This window comes from Myxocyprinus asiaticus, chromosome 3, assembly GCF_019703515.2.
Source record: "Myxocyprinus asiaticus isolate MX2 ecotype Aquarium Trade chromosome 3, UBuf_Myxa_2, whole genome shotgun sequence".
NCBI lineage: Eukaryota > Metazoa > Chordata > Actinopteri > Cypriniformes > Catostomidae > Myxocyprinus > Myxocyprinus asiaticus.
This window is the reverse complement of record NC_059346.1, coordinates 54036491-54053527: the sequence shown is the minus strand read 5'-3', so window position 1 is coordinate 54053527 and position 17037 is coordinate 54036491. Positions and strand designations below refer to the sequence as shown.

The 17037-nt window shown below is 37.4% G+C and overlaps 1 protein-coding gene across 1 annotated transcript; it reads right to left on the bottom strand.

The window, feature by feature from the left end:
• Positions 1 to 537: 537 nt before the first annotated feature.
• Positions 538 to 16879, bottom strand: gna14 (guanine nucleotide binding protein (G protein), alpha 14). The gene is made up of 7 exons (XM_051677283.1): positions 16656 to 16879; positions 14312 to 14496; positions 10011 to 10165; positions 6586 to 6714; positions 6373 to 6502; positions 6080 to 6233; positions 538 to 2958 (listed from the first exon to the last, which is right to left on the bottom strand). The coding sequence occupies exons 1-7, from the start codon at positions 16774 to 16776 to the stop codon at positions 2768 to 2770; spliced, it is 1065 nt and encodes a 354-aa protein (XP_051533243.1). The 5' UTR covers positions 16777 to 16879; the 3' UTR covers positions 538 to 2767.
• Positions 16880 to 17037: the final 158 nt, after the last annotated feature.

Sequence of the window (17037 nt, the reverse complement as noted above, 5' to 3'; positions counted from 1 at the left end):
TCTGTATCCATGTCAGAGTTTGGCGGAATAGCTGAATAGCAAAGAAAGTGGCCAAATGTGTTTTTCATGGATCTATAGTTTGTCTTTTTTTGTCACACCACGTATTAATCATTTAAATCTTGTGCGATAATGAAATATAATATGGTTACACGTGGACTCTCACTGAACTCATGAAGTGTTAATGAAAAAATGTATAGAAACTACTGATTGAGATCTGATACTATTAAATTATGTTTTGTTTTTGTTGTAAATTGATGCTGCCTTAGAGTCAGTGGTGGAAATGGCCGAGATTCACTGGTTGGACCCTAATGATGTGGAGGGGGTGAAAGGTCACTGAACAACATTCATGAATTATATGTGCATAAAACACTTTTCATTCAACAGAATTTGTGCTTGGAGAGAATTACCTGTGCAATTCCGTTCAAAATAAAAATACAATGTGCAGGAACCTACACATGGGTTGCAGTCACACAAACCTTTTAAATATATGTTTTAAAAGTTAAAGAAAGGTTAAAGAAAACTGCAGAATGTTTTAGACCTCTCAGTTTAGTGCATTGTTATATGCAAGTAAAGCTGTAGGGAAGAGGGAGGATGCAATTGACACTGACTAAAGAAAGAGGAGACAGGAGTTTCTTTTCTAACTGTATTGACAGTAGCATAAATCATATGAAAATATAATCATCAGTGAATTGCAAGGAGCACTAGAGATTGCAAAGTACAGAAGATGAAAATGATGCAACCATGCATTTTCTTAATGGCTATGGAGAGCATTAGAACAAACACTTGACCGATCAATGTAATAAAAAAATAAAATGGTATAGTAAAAGTCCATAGTGGCTTGATAATCTGCAATAATGACAGCTAAAAAGCTTAATTGCATATCTCTATATTGACATACATAGTTTCTATTTTCAATACACATTTAGACTAACATAAATATGGATATAATGCTTAGTAAGATATAATAGTAAAATGAGTAAGGACTTTTAAAATAGTCTCAGTAGTGATGCACCGAAATGAAAAATTCTAAACACATTCTTCCTAAAAAAAAAAAATTATAATAAAATAAAACACCCAAATCTACTGGATATTTCACCATTTCCCACATTATGAATGAGTGCTGGGTAACTGGTCTCAGCCATGCTAAACCATGCCCCCAGCATATGGTGAAGCACTCGTGTGTGTACAAACGGCATTTATTTATGCACTAAATTACACATATTGCAGTTTATTTGTGTACTGTATTGTGACTCGTGAGTGAAGTATGTTTGTACATTCTTCTGGTTTGTGGATTTGTCAGTTGAACGTGTGAGGATTTGTTATGTGCATTTGTTGATGTATGTTTGCATTTGTAAATCTGTCATGTGCTTGTGGATCCCCATGCTAATTATGAACCTATTGAGCGTATATGTGGGAGGTTATGAGGTTATGTTTTCTCTCAATACGTGTCTCATCAACTGTAAACGCGAGCTCTTTGGGAAGACACCTGGATCATTTCACATACAATCACGCAGCTTTATCGATGTAATGTAATCGTTTCTGAACAGTTTCTGTTAAAGTAGCAGATTCTGTGGAGATTATCGTTCGGTGCATCCCTAGACTCAGTGAGCTTACCTGAAGTAAATTCTCAGTCTGAGCCTGAGGTGATGTAAGGACGCAGAGTCTAAAGAGCATGTCCCATATTTTATAACTTCAAAAGTGGCAACCCTAGTTGCAATTGTGAACGCTGACTGTACAGTTAAGTTTGTACAATGTTGATGAAAATCAGGTTAAATCTTTCCTTGTGCTTACTCATTTATGCAGTATTATGGTGCAACCAAACAACATTTCCTACATTGTGTTGCATATATGTGTGTTCTTGTTTCATGTTTTGATCTTGTCATGTCTTTTATTTTGAAGTTTAGTTCCTGTGTCCTTGCATGCTTCATGTTTCCCTTCCTTGTCTGCTTTTCATTGGTTAATTGGTCTTGTCTTTTGATTGGTTTAGGTTGATTAATCTTGTTTTCAGTTGTGTTCTTTCATTGGTTGTCGTGTTATCTTGTTTTTATATGTTCTCCTTTTCATTGTTGTGTATTGATCTGGTAACATTGTTTTCGTGGTTCTCGTTCACTGGTTTTATCATAGTCACAGTTTAGTCAAGTCTAGTTTTAATGGTTTTCTAATCATGTTTCTTGATTAGTTTGCTTAACTTCTTTCACATTTTTTGGATTTAAATAAAACTGCACTTGGGTTCTGTACTTATTACATCTACGAGTCTCATCTGCCACTATTACTGTACATTACAGAAAAATGACTAAGAACAAGGAGAACATTAGGACTATAAATACAAAAAACAGGTTTAACAAGATAACAAGACGACCAATGACATAACACAGATGATAACAACATTAATCAATTTAAACCAATCAGAAGACAAGACTACTAAACCAATTTTTCGCATGACGTATTCATGATATTATTCGTATTTGCATGACGCACATATGAATGCAATTATGACTTGAATGATTGTAATTATTACATAAATCACATCATAATTATGATTTCCTTCTAAGTAGGAAATACTAAAGAGACTTGAAGGCAGCATTAGTTTTACTGGGGAGTTTTTAAATCATTTTTGGATTGATAATTTGTGAAAGGAAATCACTTTGCAGCAGAGTTTTATACATAGAGAGATGTTTAGAAGTGATAAGATCAGAAAGAACATTTTGTTTGAATCAGCGGTGAAAATTATTAAATCTAACAGCATATGTAAGAGCTCTTCCATCGCCTAGCCCAAGTTAAACATCGAAAGGTTGTTCCGCAGAATGGTGTGCTTCACTGCTTCGAAAACAAAGCGGATATTCTCTGTGTCGGTGGCACAGGTGAAATGTGCATAGATGTGTTTCTGTGTGTCTGAGTTCTGTTGCTCGTACATACTCAGGATAAACTTCATTGCAGCATCTGCATCATTTTTAGGGCCTGCGGAAAAAGCAGATTTAAATTTCAGTGGAATTCTGAAAATAATTTTCTGAATGAATTTATTGTTTGGGAGTGTGATGCTACCAACATATGCTGCCTCTATGCTGTGCCGGTCCTAGCCTATAATCACATATAATGTCTTTGACAGTGTGGGGGCCCCCTGGCGGAATTATTGTAAATATATTTTTCATAATTGGAAGTTGCACACGAAAGCCCACTCAAGTTGTAATTACAACTGGTAAACTCTGAGATAATTTTGAAACCCAGATTTCCAAGTTAGGAGGACACATAAACTTTCAACATGAAGGAGGAAACTACAGTTTCGGTTGTGAATGATAGGTTTTATGCATTTTTCTATATACAGCATCCTTGTTATCGCATGCCATTTCGGTCATACACATTTACGTATATCAGTAACCATTTGATGAATATTGTAAATTTTTACACTGAGAAAAAAGCATGTATTTGACCAAAATTCCATTATCCTCAGCAAGCTAACTGACTAACATGCATTTTCTTCATTTTCTTCAAAGACTCTTATTTTGAAGTTTTCCACTGGACTGCATTTCCCAGAGTTCACTGCCCTAATTACTTCCGTCTGTTCCTTATTACCCTCACCTGTATTCCATTCCCTCATTTAGTTCTGTGTATAAATACCCTCTAGTTTTCTTCATCATTTGTCAGTGCTTGAAGTGTTATGTTGCGTTAATGAAGTGTTACGTTGTGATAAGTTTTGATGTATAGATTTATAGTTTGTTCCACTCCAGCGATTACTACTGTTGAGCCTTTTTGTTTGTTCCACTCCAGCATTTGTTCGATTAAAATTAAAGGATTTAAAGATTCCACTCCTGTGTCTCCTCTCTTCCTCTTCCTCTTCCACTCCTAGACACGCAACATTAGAGAAGGACTGACCCACAACAAAGAATACGGATTTATTTACCTGTTCCTCCAAACGTCTTCCTCTATTCCAGCGATCCCTCTAATCCTCCTCTTCCACTCATCCTGACCCACATGATTATGGAGCCAACAGGATCATTCATGGAGCATTTCAGGCAGGATCTTTCCCTCTTGGAATACTCAACCAAGTTCCATCACCTCGCTGCTTCTGTATCAATACCGGATATTTACCTCATTCCCATTTATGGAATGGGATTAAACTATCACAGACCCACAGCACTTCCAGAGGCGGAAAATCTTTCTTTGGCAAATTACATCCTAGCCACCCTTAATATCCATTACCCTTCAATATCATCACGTTTAATAGAAATGTTGGCCTCTGTCTCCGTGCCTTCCCTGCCCCCTATCTCCACAGTAACTCCTCTCCATCTATTCCCCTAAATAATTTTTTTGGTTTGGTCTCCTGGTTTCGGTGGTCGATTCCCTGCCGCAGTCAGCGTAGCAACCACGGTTAGCGAGCCAGTGTCCATGCCTGCCACGGTTAGCGAGCCAGTGCCCATGCCTGCCACGGTTAGCGAGCCAGTGCCCAAGCCTGCCACGATTAGAGAGCCAGTGCCCAAGCCTACCACGGTTAACGAGCCACTGTCCATGCCTGCCACGTTTAATGAGCCAGAGCCAGTGCCTATAGCCTCGACCATCCCAGAGCCTGTAGCCTCGACCGTCCCTGTCTCTATGCTCCCTGCTGGCCAGAAGAGGAGAAGGAAAAGGACTCCTCCTCCCCAGTCTCTGCCCATGCTCACGACCACGGAGGTCATTTCCCAGTCTCTGCCCATGCTCACGACCACATAGGTTGTTCCCCAGTCTCTGCCTATGCTCACGACCACATAGGTTGTTCCCCAGTCTCTGCCTATGCTCATGACCACAGAGGTCGTTCCCCAGTCTCTGCCCATGCTCACGACCATGGAGGTCATTCCCCAGTCTCTGCCCATGCTCACGACCACGGAGGTCGTTCCCCATTCTCTACCCGAGCTCTCGACCGCGGATATCGATCCCCAGTCTCAGCCTGTACTCCCTTCCATGGCTCTCAGCCATGAGCCTACCACTGCTCTGCCCCTCGAGCCTCTCACGGCTCCGCCTTCCACGGCTTTGCTCCTTGAGCCTCCCACGGCTCCGCCTTTCACGGCTTTGCCCCAGTCCTTGCCCTGTGGCCGCCTCCCAGGTCTCCAGACCCAGTTCCTGCCCTATGGCTGCCTCCCAGGCCTCCTGATCCATTCCCAGCCCTGAAAGGCCCCCTGATCCATTCCCAGCCCTGAAGCTGCCCCCCAGGCCCCCGGATCCTTTCCCAGCCCTGAAGCCGACCCCTAGGCCTCCTGATCATCCTCCTCGAATCCTTCATCTTCTGAGTCATCTTACTCTCATCTGTCGTTGGGCGCCTGGAGTTCACTGCCCTAATCACTTCCATCTGTTCCTTATTACCCTCACCTGTATTCCATTCCCTCATTTAGTTCTGTGTATAAATACCCTCTAGTATTCTTCATCATTTGTCAGTCCTTGAAGTGTTACGTTGAGTTAATGAAGTGTTACGTTGTGCTAATTTTTGATGTTTAGATTTATAGCTTGTTCCATTACAGCATTTGTTCAACTCCTACAATTATAATTGAAGGATTTAAATATTCCACTCCTGCATCTCCTCTCTTCCACTCCTAGACACCCAACGTTACAAAAATAAGACTTTCCCAAGAAATCTGCAAGAATGAACCTGGTGTCCTCCATGCTTCCTAATCTTTCCGACAACAAAGCACTTGAATGTACAACAGACAGGAAATTATGTCATGCTCGAGAATTTTTGGTTTCAATAAAAATAAAACGCCACCTTTGAAATGCAGCGGAATGTTTAATTTCTTCGCATGAGCTTGTGTTTCTGGTTTTTCATGTTCAAATGCGATTTAATGGAAGTGAATGGAGTGTAAAGAGTAGTGTTACTGCAGCTTTATGCTGTCACCTAATTGAGATTCTTATTATTTTTTATGGCAGATAAATACTGATGTGATTGCAATATATGCCCACTAGTTTGTAGCAAGCTAACACTTTTCCCTAAAGATTACCTTGATTGTAGTTTACTTTATGAGTAGCCTGGAGCTTGACAAGCTAGAATTTCAAAGTATCTTCTCCAACACAGCACTGAGGTTTATCCATAATTGTTGGAGCTTCTCATTTCTCTAACCTTTATATTCTGGAAAATATTTTGCAAGGTCTGATTTTGAGATCTTCTCCTTCAGAAGATCTGTTTTATTGAGGAAGAGGATGATAGAGGAATCCTGGAACCAGGGGTATGAGATGATGGTCCTAAATAAAGCTTTACTCTCTTTCATGCGGTTCTGTGGTGGTAAAAAAATCATGCAAATATAGTAAAGAACAATTAATCTGGCATTTTTCAATCTCATGAATCCACTGCAACAATGCTGAATCTTTACAGCCCATAAGATCTACTAATATAATTCAAGATTGTGGACTAACCTCATTCTCACACTCATATAAGACCTGATCGTATTCGCTCAGAGCCACCAGGTAGATGATGGAAGTAACATTTTCAAAACAATGGATCCACTTTCGTCTCTCGGACTTTTGGCCTCCGACATCAACCATTCTGCAGCAACAAGCAGTGGTTTTGCATTGCTTTAATGACTCAAAGTTAGTCAAAGTGAGTTCAAACTACCAATTCAAAGTTACCTGAATATGACTGTCTGAAGGTCAAAGATATACTCAATGATGCCTGTGGTTGGAATTCTGACTCGTAGAATATCCTGCAGACTCGGCAAGTAAAATGCTGCAGAGATTCTGTCAATGTCATCAAAATAACTGGCAAAAAGAAACAAAACAGATAATTAATTATTGGACTTTTAGAACCACAGAAATTACCTGTCCAAATTGGTTAGAGAACACCAAAAACCTTGAGAAACTTTTGAAAAAACAAACAAAAAAACAATTTAGATATTTTTGAGCTGAAAAAAAAAAAATGTTTCCAAACAGGTTTCCCAAACATACATTCTGTTCTGCCCCAATCTGCTGTTGGTTTGGACAAACATGTAGTCCCGCCGCAGTCTCATTCCACTGGTTGAGCCAGAAGTCTCATTCTCAGATTACACATCTACAGACCGCATCACAGTCCAAAAACTGACTCTGACATGTGTAGCAAACAAATTAGCAAGAGCTGTCTAAAATCACTAGTGTCAATCTGATTGGCTGGGCTACGAGGGAGTACACTAGGAAACAAAGCTGAGTGCACAGGGTACTGAGTAGATATACAATGAGAAGAAAATTTGGTCCCACTTTATAGTAGTGGCCTTAACTACTATGTACTTAACCATTTGATACTGTGTACTTATTATGTACATACATATTGTTGCATTGTAATTACATTTAAAGTACTTGCATTTAATGACATTTGTAGTTACACTGTTAACTTGACCCCTAACCCTAACCCAACTCTTAACCCAAAACCTAACTCTAATCCCTAATCCTAACCCTACCCTTACTCCTAAACCTAACCGTATCGTAACCTCAGTAGCAGCAAATGTGGGCATTTTGCAGAACAATATGTAGTTACACAGTAAACACATAGTCTTTTATGTATTTAATGTTAATACATTGTAGTTAAGGCCACCTAATATAAAGTGTGATTGAAAATTCTACTGTTTTCTAAGATATCTGTACTTATTACTCGTAGAATGACAGAAAATCTGAGTCTACACAAATTTCCAGTAACTTTTTCATTAGTTTCTATACTGGTTCGGTACCAACACTGCTGTGCAATTTTTTTGAATAAGATGCCCATCTTAATCTTATTGTAGTATTACTCTATTTCAGACAAACCCGACACTAAGTGACATGTAAAAAAAAAAAAAAAAAGAACTGTGGTTGGCCACTGCACATATCAGTCAGACACACCTGTTCTGTGTAATGTTCCAATCCATTCAAATTCCCGACTTATGCCCACTTAAGGGCACTTATGGGCATTTTACCTCCATAACCAGACTGACTATGGAACGGCACTTGAAGTTGGACTATGAATTTGGAAAGTTGTGCGGTAATCCTCGACTTCAGTTTCGCTGAAATGCAAGCGAGCGATGTCACACAAACATGTCGGTACCCAGGGAGATGATAAATATTAAATTTTAAGCAAATAAAAAGCATCAATGAGTGAAAGTTCTACATTACGTGACAGTAAAACTTGTTTAGCAAACATTTGCAAAGACAAATGTGTTAAATACTTTATATTAGGCCACATCCATTCTAATACGTTTTAGTTTGAACATGCTTTAAATCCGTTACGTTTTGGCCTTCCATCCACACTGAGACTGAGTTTTTCGAAAACGCTCTCCCAAGTGGATAAATTTGAAAACGCTGTTGCATTGTAGTGTGGACAGCGAAAACAGAGATATTTGAAAATGATGACGTATTTGTTTTCATGTGATGCAGTCATGTGATCCATTCAAACCAAAACAATCAAGATGGCGGCCCATGTTGTAGCAGTGCTGTTGTGCCTGCTATTTTAAAGATAAATGCTACATTGTACAACCTTCACATAGCATTCCTTCAAAGGCGACAGGAAGTTTACTCGGTATTGCTGTCAGGTGGCGAAACACAAGGACAATTCTTTTTATTTTATTTTTTGTTTAGCAAGCGCAGTAAGAGGATTTAAGCATTTTCAGATGTTTCAGTGTGGACGAGCAACTTTTGAAAAACGTTTGAAAGCAGCTGTGTGGACATATGACAGAGAGCTTTTCGAGAATGAAAATGCCGTTTTCGCAATTCATTGGCAGGCACAGAAGTGGGGCAGCAGGGGCACAAGCCCTTTGTTAACAGTCTTGAGGAAGAGCCCTTTGAGAAAGGATTCATTTTCTCACTTTTGTTTGGAACAACCCTTCGAATGACATCCCTTTCCTGCAATACCCTTCCAGGGTACAAAACTGCCGTTGGGAATTGGGGTTGCCTCAGATGAGGAGCAGGTCATCAAAAAAACAATACTCGATTGCAGCTGCATTTCTGACATCACACACTTGCAGTGTAGGCAGCTTTATTAATTATAATGGGAGCAGTCGCATTGCTTTTAGAGATACAAATTTACAGTAATATGTCTTTTGTAGAATACTATCATAAACTGAAGGAGCTGTCTGATTCAGCCAAAACCAGTTTACTTTATGTTTAAATGAATAAACCATTCACTTTCAAAAAAGTTCCATGGAATTACCATATTCTGGACATGTTTACTAGAGTAACCATTCAGAACCATGGGATTACTATCTTGATTTCATCATTGTACCATGGTTCTGCCACATTAATGCTGTAAGATTCTATATCCTATCCTAATATTATTCACTAGAATTTGCAGACATGTACTCTTGACATTTTCTCAACCAACTTCTTGAGTTATCATCCTGGGATGCTTTTTAAACAGTATTGAAGGAGTTCCCATCTATGTTGAGCACTTATTGGCTGCTTTTCTTTATTATTCGGTCCAAGTCATCAATTTCAAAAACATTTTTTTATTTTTTCTTTATTACATTTTAGTTTTATAATTAAATAAATTAATATGGTGGCACAATTATATTTTTGTCTACAAAACTAATTTCAAACATTTAAGCATATGCCTTCAGATCAAACGATTTTTAAGATCATGAGAAACATTTCAGCCAAGTGTTTCAAAACTTTTGACTGGTAGTGTATACGTAAGTTTAACCCATTAAAAATAAAATCCAAGTGCCCTCTTTTACCCTTCCACCCCTGCTGAGGTTTGTGTACACCACCGCTGCATGGCATTGTTGATCCTCCGCAATTTGGTCCGTTGACAATTTAACACCTTCTAAGTTACCAGGTCCGTTGGAATTTTGTTTCCTAATACGTCATCTTCTAAGTATTGGACAGTGGAATGCCTTTTTGTTCTGAGGTAGAAGATATCAAGCAGGAATATCCCAACATTCTGCCATATAACATAATTATATTTCTCTTTATCTACCCAAAAGAGTCAATTGGATGCTAAATTGTTTCCTTTGCTGAATTTATATGCTATTACAAAAAGCATGACAAATGACAAAGTTCTTCGCTCAAATGTGAAAAGTGGCAAAAAATAAAAAATAAATATTCATAGCACTCACTATTTGGCAGAGTCTGATATCTGGAACTCTCTCCTGCGTTCATAGCATTTCTGCAGTCCCAGATCTGTCCAAATACTCTTGATGGCTTCAGCTTGTTCAGAGTCCAGTGATTGTACTGTCTCTGGTGTCACTTTTTTAAGCTTTGCAGCATAAGTCTACAACACATGGATATGATTTCAGACTCATCTTTTTGAGTGGAGAGATAATACATAATTAATTGGGCTATCAACCGCTTATTAAATAAATTACATAACATGCCAAGTAATTAATCAAATTAATCACAATTTACTGCATATGCTGTATCAATACTTGCTGAGAAACGCCCCCAATTTAGGATAACTCAAAGGTATACGTTAATGCAGATGGAAGCTTTGAACAGACATTACAAAAAGGGGGGCTTTAGAAGTCAATGTTTTTCATTTTTCCCCCATATCATTGAATATAAACCTATCACTGGCCAGCAGTCCACAGCGATCCATTTTGCAATTGAGTTTTCTGAGGTAGACTTAGGGGTTGTTGTAGATGGCACAAATGTAATAATTGGTTGGCCGTAACCATGTCTTGAACATTGGGGGGACCAAACCATTTTGGGGGTTGGGGGGTCACGTGTGTTGTGGTCACAAATATAATTACCCTATTTGGTTCTTTAATATAGTAAAGGCTCTGAATACAATAATTTTCTGAATAAAGGCTTGAAATGCGATAAAGGCCCAAAATGTTATAATTTTTGGTTTTAAAAGATACATGTTTTTCTTTTAAGTTCACACAGTACAAGACAAAAACTGTGTCTGCATTCCTAACAATTTTCAGTCATCTTTTCTTTCTTTTTTGTGCTCTCTCAAAGAAAAGACGAATATAATTTGAATTTCTTTTCATCGTTGATGTATCTGTAAAATGACATGACTGTGTCAGCAGGCTAGCAAAAAAATAAATAAATACACAAAATTATTTACTACCCTCAAGTTGTCCCTCATTGTGTATTTTCTCACCAGTAGAATCTTAACACAATGTTTTCTTCAAGAATCCTAACGCTGTTCTTTTCCATACAAAAACAGTTCATATTGACCACTGCTGTCAAGGTCCAAAGAGAAAAAACAAAATCATTATAAAAATACCATAAAAGTAGTAGCCCCAGAAAGCTTGGAATATAGTGCACTTATCATATGGACTACTGTTATGATGTCTTTATACTGAACCTTTAATATTGCTTTATAATATTTGTCCTCTTTGAATCTTGACAGCTCCTGCTCACTATAAACTGTTATTCAATGGAACAGAGCTGCTTAAAATATCTATTTTTATGTTCTAAGAAAAAGTAACAGCATGTGGGTTTTGAACAACATAAGGGTGAGTAAATTAATGAGTAAAAGTACATTTTCCATTTTTAGGTGAACTACTCCTTTAACTGGTGGCTCATCCTCAAAATAATATGGTCTCTTTTAAAAGAAGACTCTGAGGAGATGATGTAAAAAATTCAGAATTAATTAAAGACATAAAGAAATTATTTAGAAAATCTTAAATATATATATATATATATATTACCTAATAATATTTGCATTAAGAATATATGATACTGTCCTTGCCAAAACCTAAAAGCACAATTGAAGCCACAAGTCAGGTCTTACCAGAGGTGGAGTCTTGATCTTGTGGTCTTGGTCTCAAGACGTCTCGAGACCATATAAACGTGGTCTTGGTCTGGATCTCGTTACGTAGTGTCTTGGTCTCAACATTTAAAGTCTCGGTCTTGGCCTATGGGCTTAATGGTCAAGACCGCTGTGTATTTACCAGTGCACTAAATGCGATTATTATTTCAGCCACTAGTTGGCGCTGCATCTGTAACATTACTGAGAATTTGCAAGCACAGTACTTCTGCCTAGGTCATCATACCGCATGTGTCGGCAAGCACCATCTCTCATCACATGAATGTAAGAGCAAGAACTATGGTTTAACAACACAAAGCAGACATTAATGATTTATGATTACATCTGCTATGTAGAAGCCGTGACTTCACTCGGGGTAATCGCGCGACACAATAAGCTTGTTACGTTGCGAGGTGTACTTTATTGGCGGGAGTAGGGCTGAATGATTATGACTAAAATCATAAAGATTTTTTTCCCCTGATATAGTAATCGCTATTAATAAGATCTATTGCTATAATTGTATAGCATGCCATATTTATGGACAATTTGGCCAAATTTGATTATTGGGGTGGACTTGTAAGTAAATGTTATTTATGATTGTTTGTTATCTTTACAATGCGTCATCTAACAATCAAGCAACAAAAAAAAATTGTCATATTTATTTGCTTATTTGATTACATTTCACTTGCAAATAAAGGCTTCCGTATATGTGCTACATGATGAAACGTGTTTATAAGGAAAGTTTAAAATGTGAAATGTTCATATAAAATGTTCATTTAAATTTTAATATGCTTGTTTAAATACAATGTACATGAGATTTGTCATCATATTTACTGTAATTTTTAAGTTAAATTTACTCATTCACTTTAACCAATATTATGTCATGAAGTTTAAATATTATACCGTTAAAAATGTATTTAGAAAAACTGTATACAACAACGTGCAATGTTTTTTCAGTGTACATTGAGGACCAAATGTCATTACATTTAGGCCTTTATTACATTTGGGACCAAATTTAATTACATTAGGGCCTTTTTTACATTTAGGAATATTTATTACATTTGTGCCCTCGACATTTCTCCAATGGGTGAAAAATTCCTTCTTACAGAATTTACTGTATATACGGGTCAGGGTACATGATTCATTTAAATATTTTTTAAATGATGTAACTATTTTTATTTAAAAATGGCTTTAATTGTATATAATTTCTAGGGCTGACAATTTAACACATTAATTTCAGTGCAATTAATTATATAAAAAAATAACGTGTTACTTTTTTTTTTTTTTTTTTTTTTTTTTTGCTATTAATCATGTCCCCGGACCATAATAAGGAATATTCCTTCAATCTGAGCAATTCAAGCTTGGAGTACCACCTGTTTTCTCCAGAGGGCAGTAAGCGAAACTCAAGCTGTCTAGGCAACGCGCAGCTCATACAGACAGAGAACAAACCACACTCACCGACAGCAGACAGCACAAGATGAGAACACGTTCTTGCGTTCAAAACACAGCTCGATAGAGCACAAATCAGATCACAGTGATCTCAAGATGTGTTTTTATAAATGTGACAAGGAGGAGGGACGGGCCGGGCCATGACTATTCATGCATGCAGTCTTTTGTAATAGTTGTCTATGAGGCCCCAAATTCTTGCAGGTGGTATAGCTGCCCATTCATCTTTGCAAAATGCCACCAGGTCATGCAAAGTCTTTGGTCGTCTTGCATGAACTGCACATTTGAGATCTCCCCAGAGTGGCTCGATGATATTAAGGTCAGGAGACTGTGATGGCCACTCCAGAACCTTCACCTTTTTCTGCTGTAACCACTGAAGGGTCAACTTGGTCTTGTGCTTAGGGTCATTGTCGTGCTGGAAAGTCCAATAGCGCCCCATGCGCAGCTTTCATGCAGACGAATGCAAATTGTCTGGCAGTATTTTCTGATAACATGCTGCATTCATCTTGCCATCAATTTTCACAAGATTCCCCATGCCTTTAGAGCTCACACCCCCCCAAAACATCAGTGAGCCACCACCATGCTTCACAGTGGGGATGGTATTCTTTTCACTATAGGCCTTGTTGACCCCTCTCCAAACATAGCACTTATAGTTGTGACCATAAAGCTCTATTTTGGTCTCGTCACTCCAAATTACAGTGTGCCAGAAGCGTGTCAAGGTGTTGTCAGGCATATTGTAACCGGGCTTTTTTGTGGCATTGGCGCAGTAAAGGCTTCTTTCTGGCAACTCGACCATGCAGCTCATTTTTGTTCAAGTATCTTCGTATTGTGCTCCTTGAAACAACCACACCGTTGTCAAACATTCAAGGGAATGTAAACTTTTGATCAGGGCCATTTGGGTGATTTCTGTTATCATTATGATTTAAAAAGGAGCCAAACAACTATGTGATAATAAATTGCTTCATATTATCAATATCATTAAATAAAAGACAGTTTTTTTGCATGATCAGTCATATTTTCAAAATCAATGCCAAAATTTCACAATTTCTGCCAGGGTATGCAAACTTTTGGGGCTTTGTCAGCAAATATTTATGCATGCGATTAATTGCAATTAATTAATCAGCATACATTGATTTAATTGATTGACAGCCCTTGTAATTATTTCTCTTAGAGTGATAAAAAAAATGCTATTGTTTCAGAATTCCTGATGCTTACTGCATTTTTTGGATCAACAAAGTGTATGTTGAGGTTCTCCATGGCTTGGAGCAAGGCTTGAATGGCAACAAAGATGTTCTGGTATACCAGTTTGGCATAAGCTCTCCTGTCCTCCTCTGTGTAGCCTCTGCCATGTATGATTCTCATCTGCTTGATAAAGGTGCTCTTCCCACTCTCCCCTGTGCCTGTGGAGAAACATGGAAAGTTCTCAGCTATGAGTCATCATGATCATTAAAGGAATATTTCCCTTATTAAAGGGTTAGTTCAACAAAAAAACATTTTCTCCCACTGTCTGAACTGCTTAAAGCGTGCAGCGGAGCAAATCATGTGCACTTAAAACTGCAGCTCGAGGCGAATATAGCGACAGACGGAACTATTTGTTTCTTTTTTAAATCAAAGGTGCCGAGGTCATTTCGAAGTGCTGAAACGCCGCTCCGGAATGTTCCGTGCTAGTTTAACCCCTGATGTCTAGGCTGCTCTTTTCCAAACACTAAAATAAGATGGTTACCAGTGGCTTTCAAGCTACAGAAAGGACAGCAAAGTACTTGAAAAAATTCCATACAACTTGTGTGATATACTCCTAGTCTTTTAAAGCCATAAAATAGCTTTGTGTGGGGAGAACACCGAATTCTGTACTTTTTTTGTACTGTTTTAGGTTTGAAAACCACTGGTCACCATTAACTTTCATTGTATGGAAATGAATGTCTGAATATTCTACTAAATGTCTCCTTTTATGCCTCTTGAAAAAAGTTACATGATGATGGGTGAACTATGCCTTTAATGCCAATGGAAAAGCCATCAATTTCAGAGACCTCCAGTAGACCACTTTAGTATTGCTGCTAAATTTAATCCAAAGTAAGTGCAACAATGGTAGGTGAACTGTTGAAAAATTACATTGCATTATTTTACAGACAGCCACAGTTACCTTTACCAGCTTTTCAAAAGTAAGGTAACATAACTAACTTCTTATGCTTATTTTTAGAAATGCCCACAAACACATAGTTTGCATATTATTTGTTTTTATATGAAACCAGTTTATAGTTAGCTACTGTATATTTAAACACAATACAGTTAAAAATAATAGACCATTAAATTTTATAGTGTAAATGTTTTGCTGTATATTTGCTGGGGTACAGATTATTTTATCCAGCGTGTCTCTGATTGTGACTGTCAAAAACATGTAGTGTTCTTTGTGTAAAAAAAAAAAAATAATTTACTAGCCTATCTTGAGTTTGATAACAGAGTAACCACATTTTTGCACAATAGAGCATTATGGCACTGAAGTGATCGATGTGAATAATTGCAGACTCATCCATTACATGTGAAACAGGTCTGACAAACAGGAGTTTGCAGAAAGACTGCAGATTGTTATCACGGTTACAACAAGGAAAACTATAATTCGTTCATGTGTTCTTCTCTAAACCTATTATTGAGACAGCTGATCAGAAACAGACTTAATCTAAAATAGCACAAAAACACTGGATACCCATAATGGAAAAAATTAAGTAATTGAAACACCATGCATAACTGCTTATATTGTAAATGCAATAAGTGCACATAGGCTATAGCTGATCCTATCTGTACATACAGTAGGAATTCACACAGTTTCCTGTTTACATATTTTATTTGATCACATACAGTATACTGACATGTTTATTTTCTTTTTTAATTTAACTAGGAATAAAAACTAATGCTGTACTTTTTGAAACTCAATGCCCTTCCATGTCTTTTTGCATATATTTGCATGTGGCCAGTAACAGTTACAGGCAGAATATACCCTCTACCTGACAGCCAGTAAGGCTCAAGTATCCCTTCATCTACACCAACTCACAAATGTGTTCTGCTTAACTGATATTATACTACATTTAATTTATAATTATCCTTAACATTATTAAATTCAATTTAAAACAAACAAAACAATCAATACTGTGGGTGGAAAAACAGACTAAGTAGCACAAACAGGGCTTGTTTTCCAATAAATGTCAAACAACTGTATAAAACTGACATTACATCTTAATTTTGTTTTCAGTCCTTCGAAAGCAACTGAAATGAGATTAATCAGTAGTTATTCAAGCTATTTACAGATTTGCCCTAGAAAAGTCACATTTTCTGTTTTATTGGTTTTACAAAGCAAATTTAAAATACCTTTGAAAGATTTGATGGTACCATCTACATTTTTTTATTGTATTCCAAAATATATTTGAATGTGTGTGTAAAATATACTGAAATAATTCTTTAACATGTCAATAAATTATTCATTTAAATAATTGATTAGGTTTAAATGATGCTGCTTAACATGACAAACTGTCACATATAAAAAATAAAAAAGAGAGAAAAAACATACCTAAAAGTAATAGTTTAAGATGTCGGGATGCATCCCGCTTGTCCATCTTTAGCTGTCTCTCAATTTCTTGGTGAATCCTGAAGCTTTCTCTGTCATCACCTGACAAGCAACAATCCCCCATTTTAAACAGTCTTAATTTCCTCCAGAATTGTCCACTTAATAAATTCACAAACTCACTCAGTCAGTGTCTGAAAAAAAAAAAAAAAAGAGTCTGTGGGAACACGGCTTCCTCGAGAGTGATGTAATTTGCAGGTATGTTTCTTCCTCATTCAGTGGACAGGTGCGTCAGTTTGAGTGCACTTCTGTTTCCTTTTCCCCTTTCTAGTATTTCAAATCATTAGATACACAGGAAAAACCTTTGTAAACAAAAATTGTCATTTAT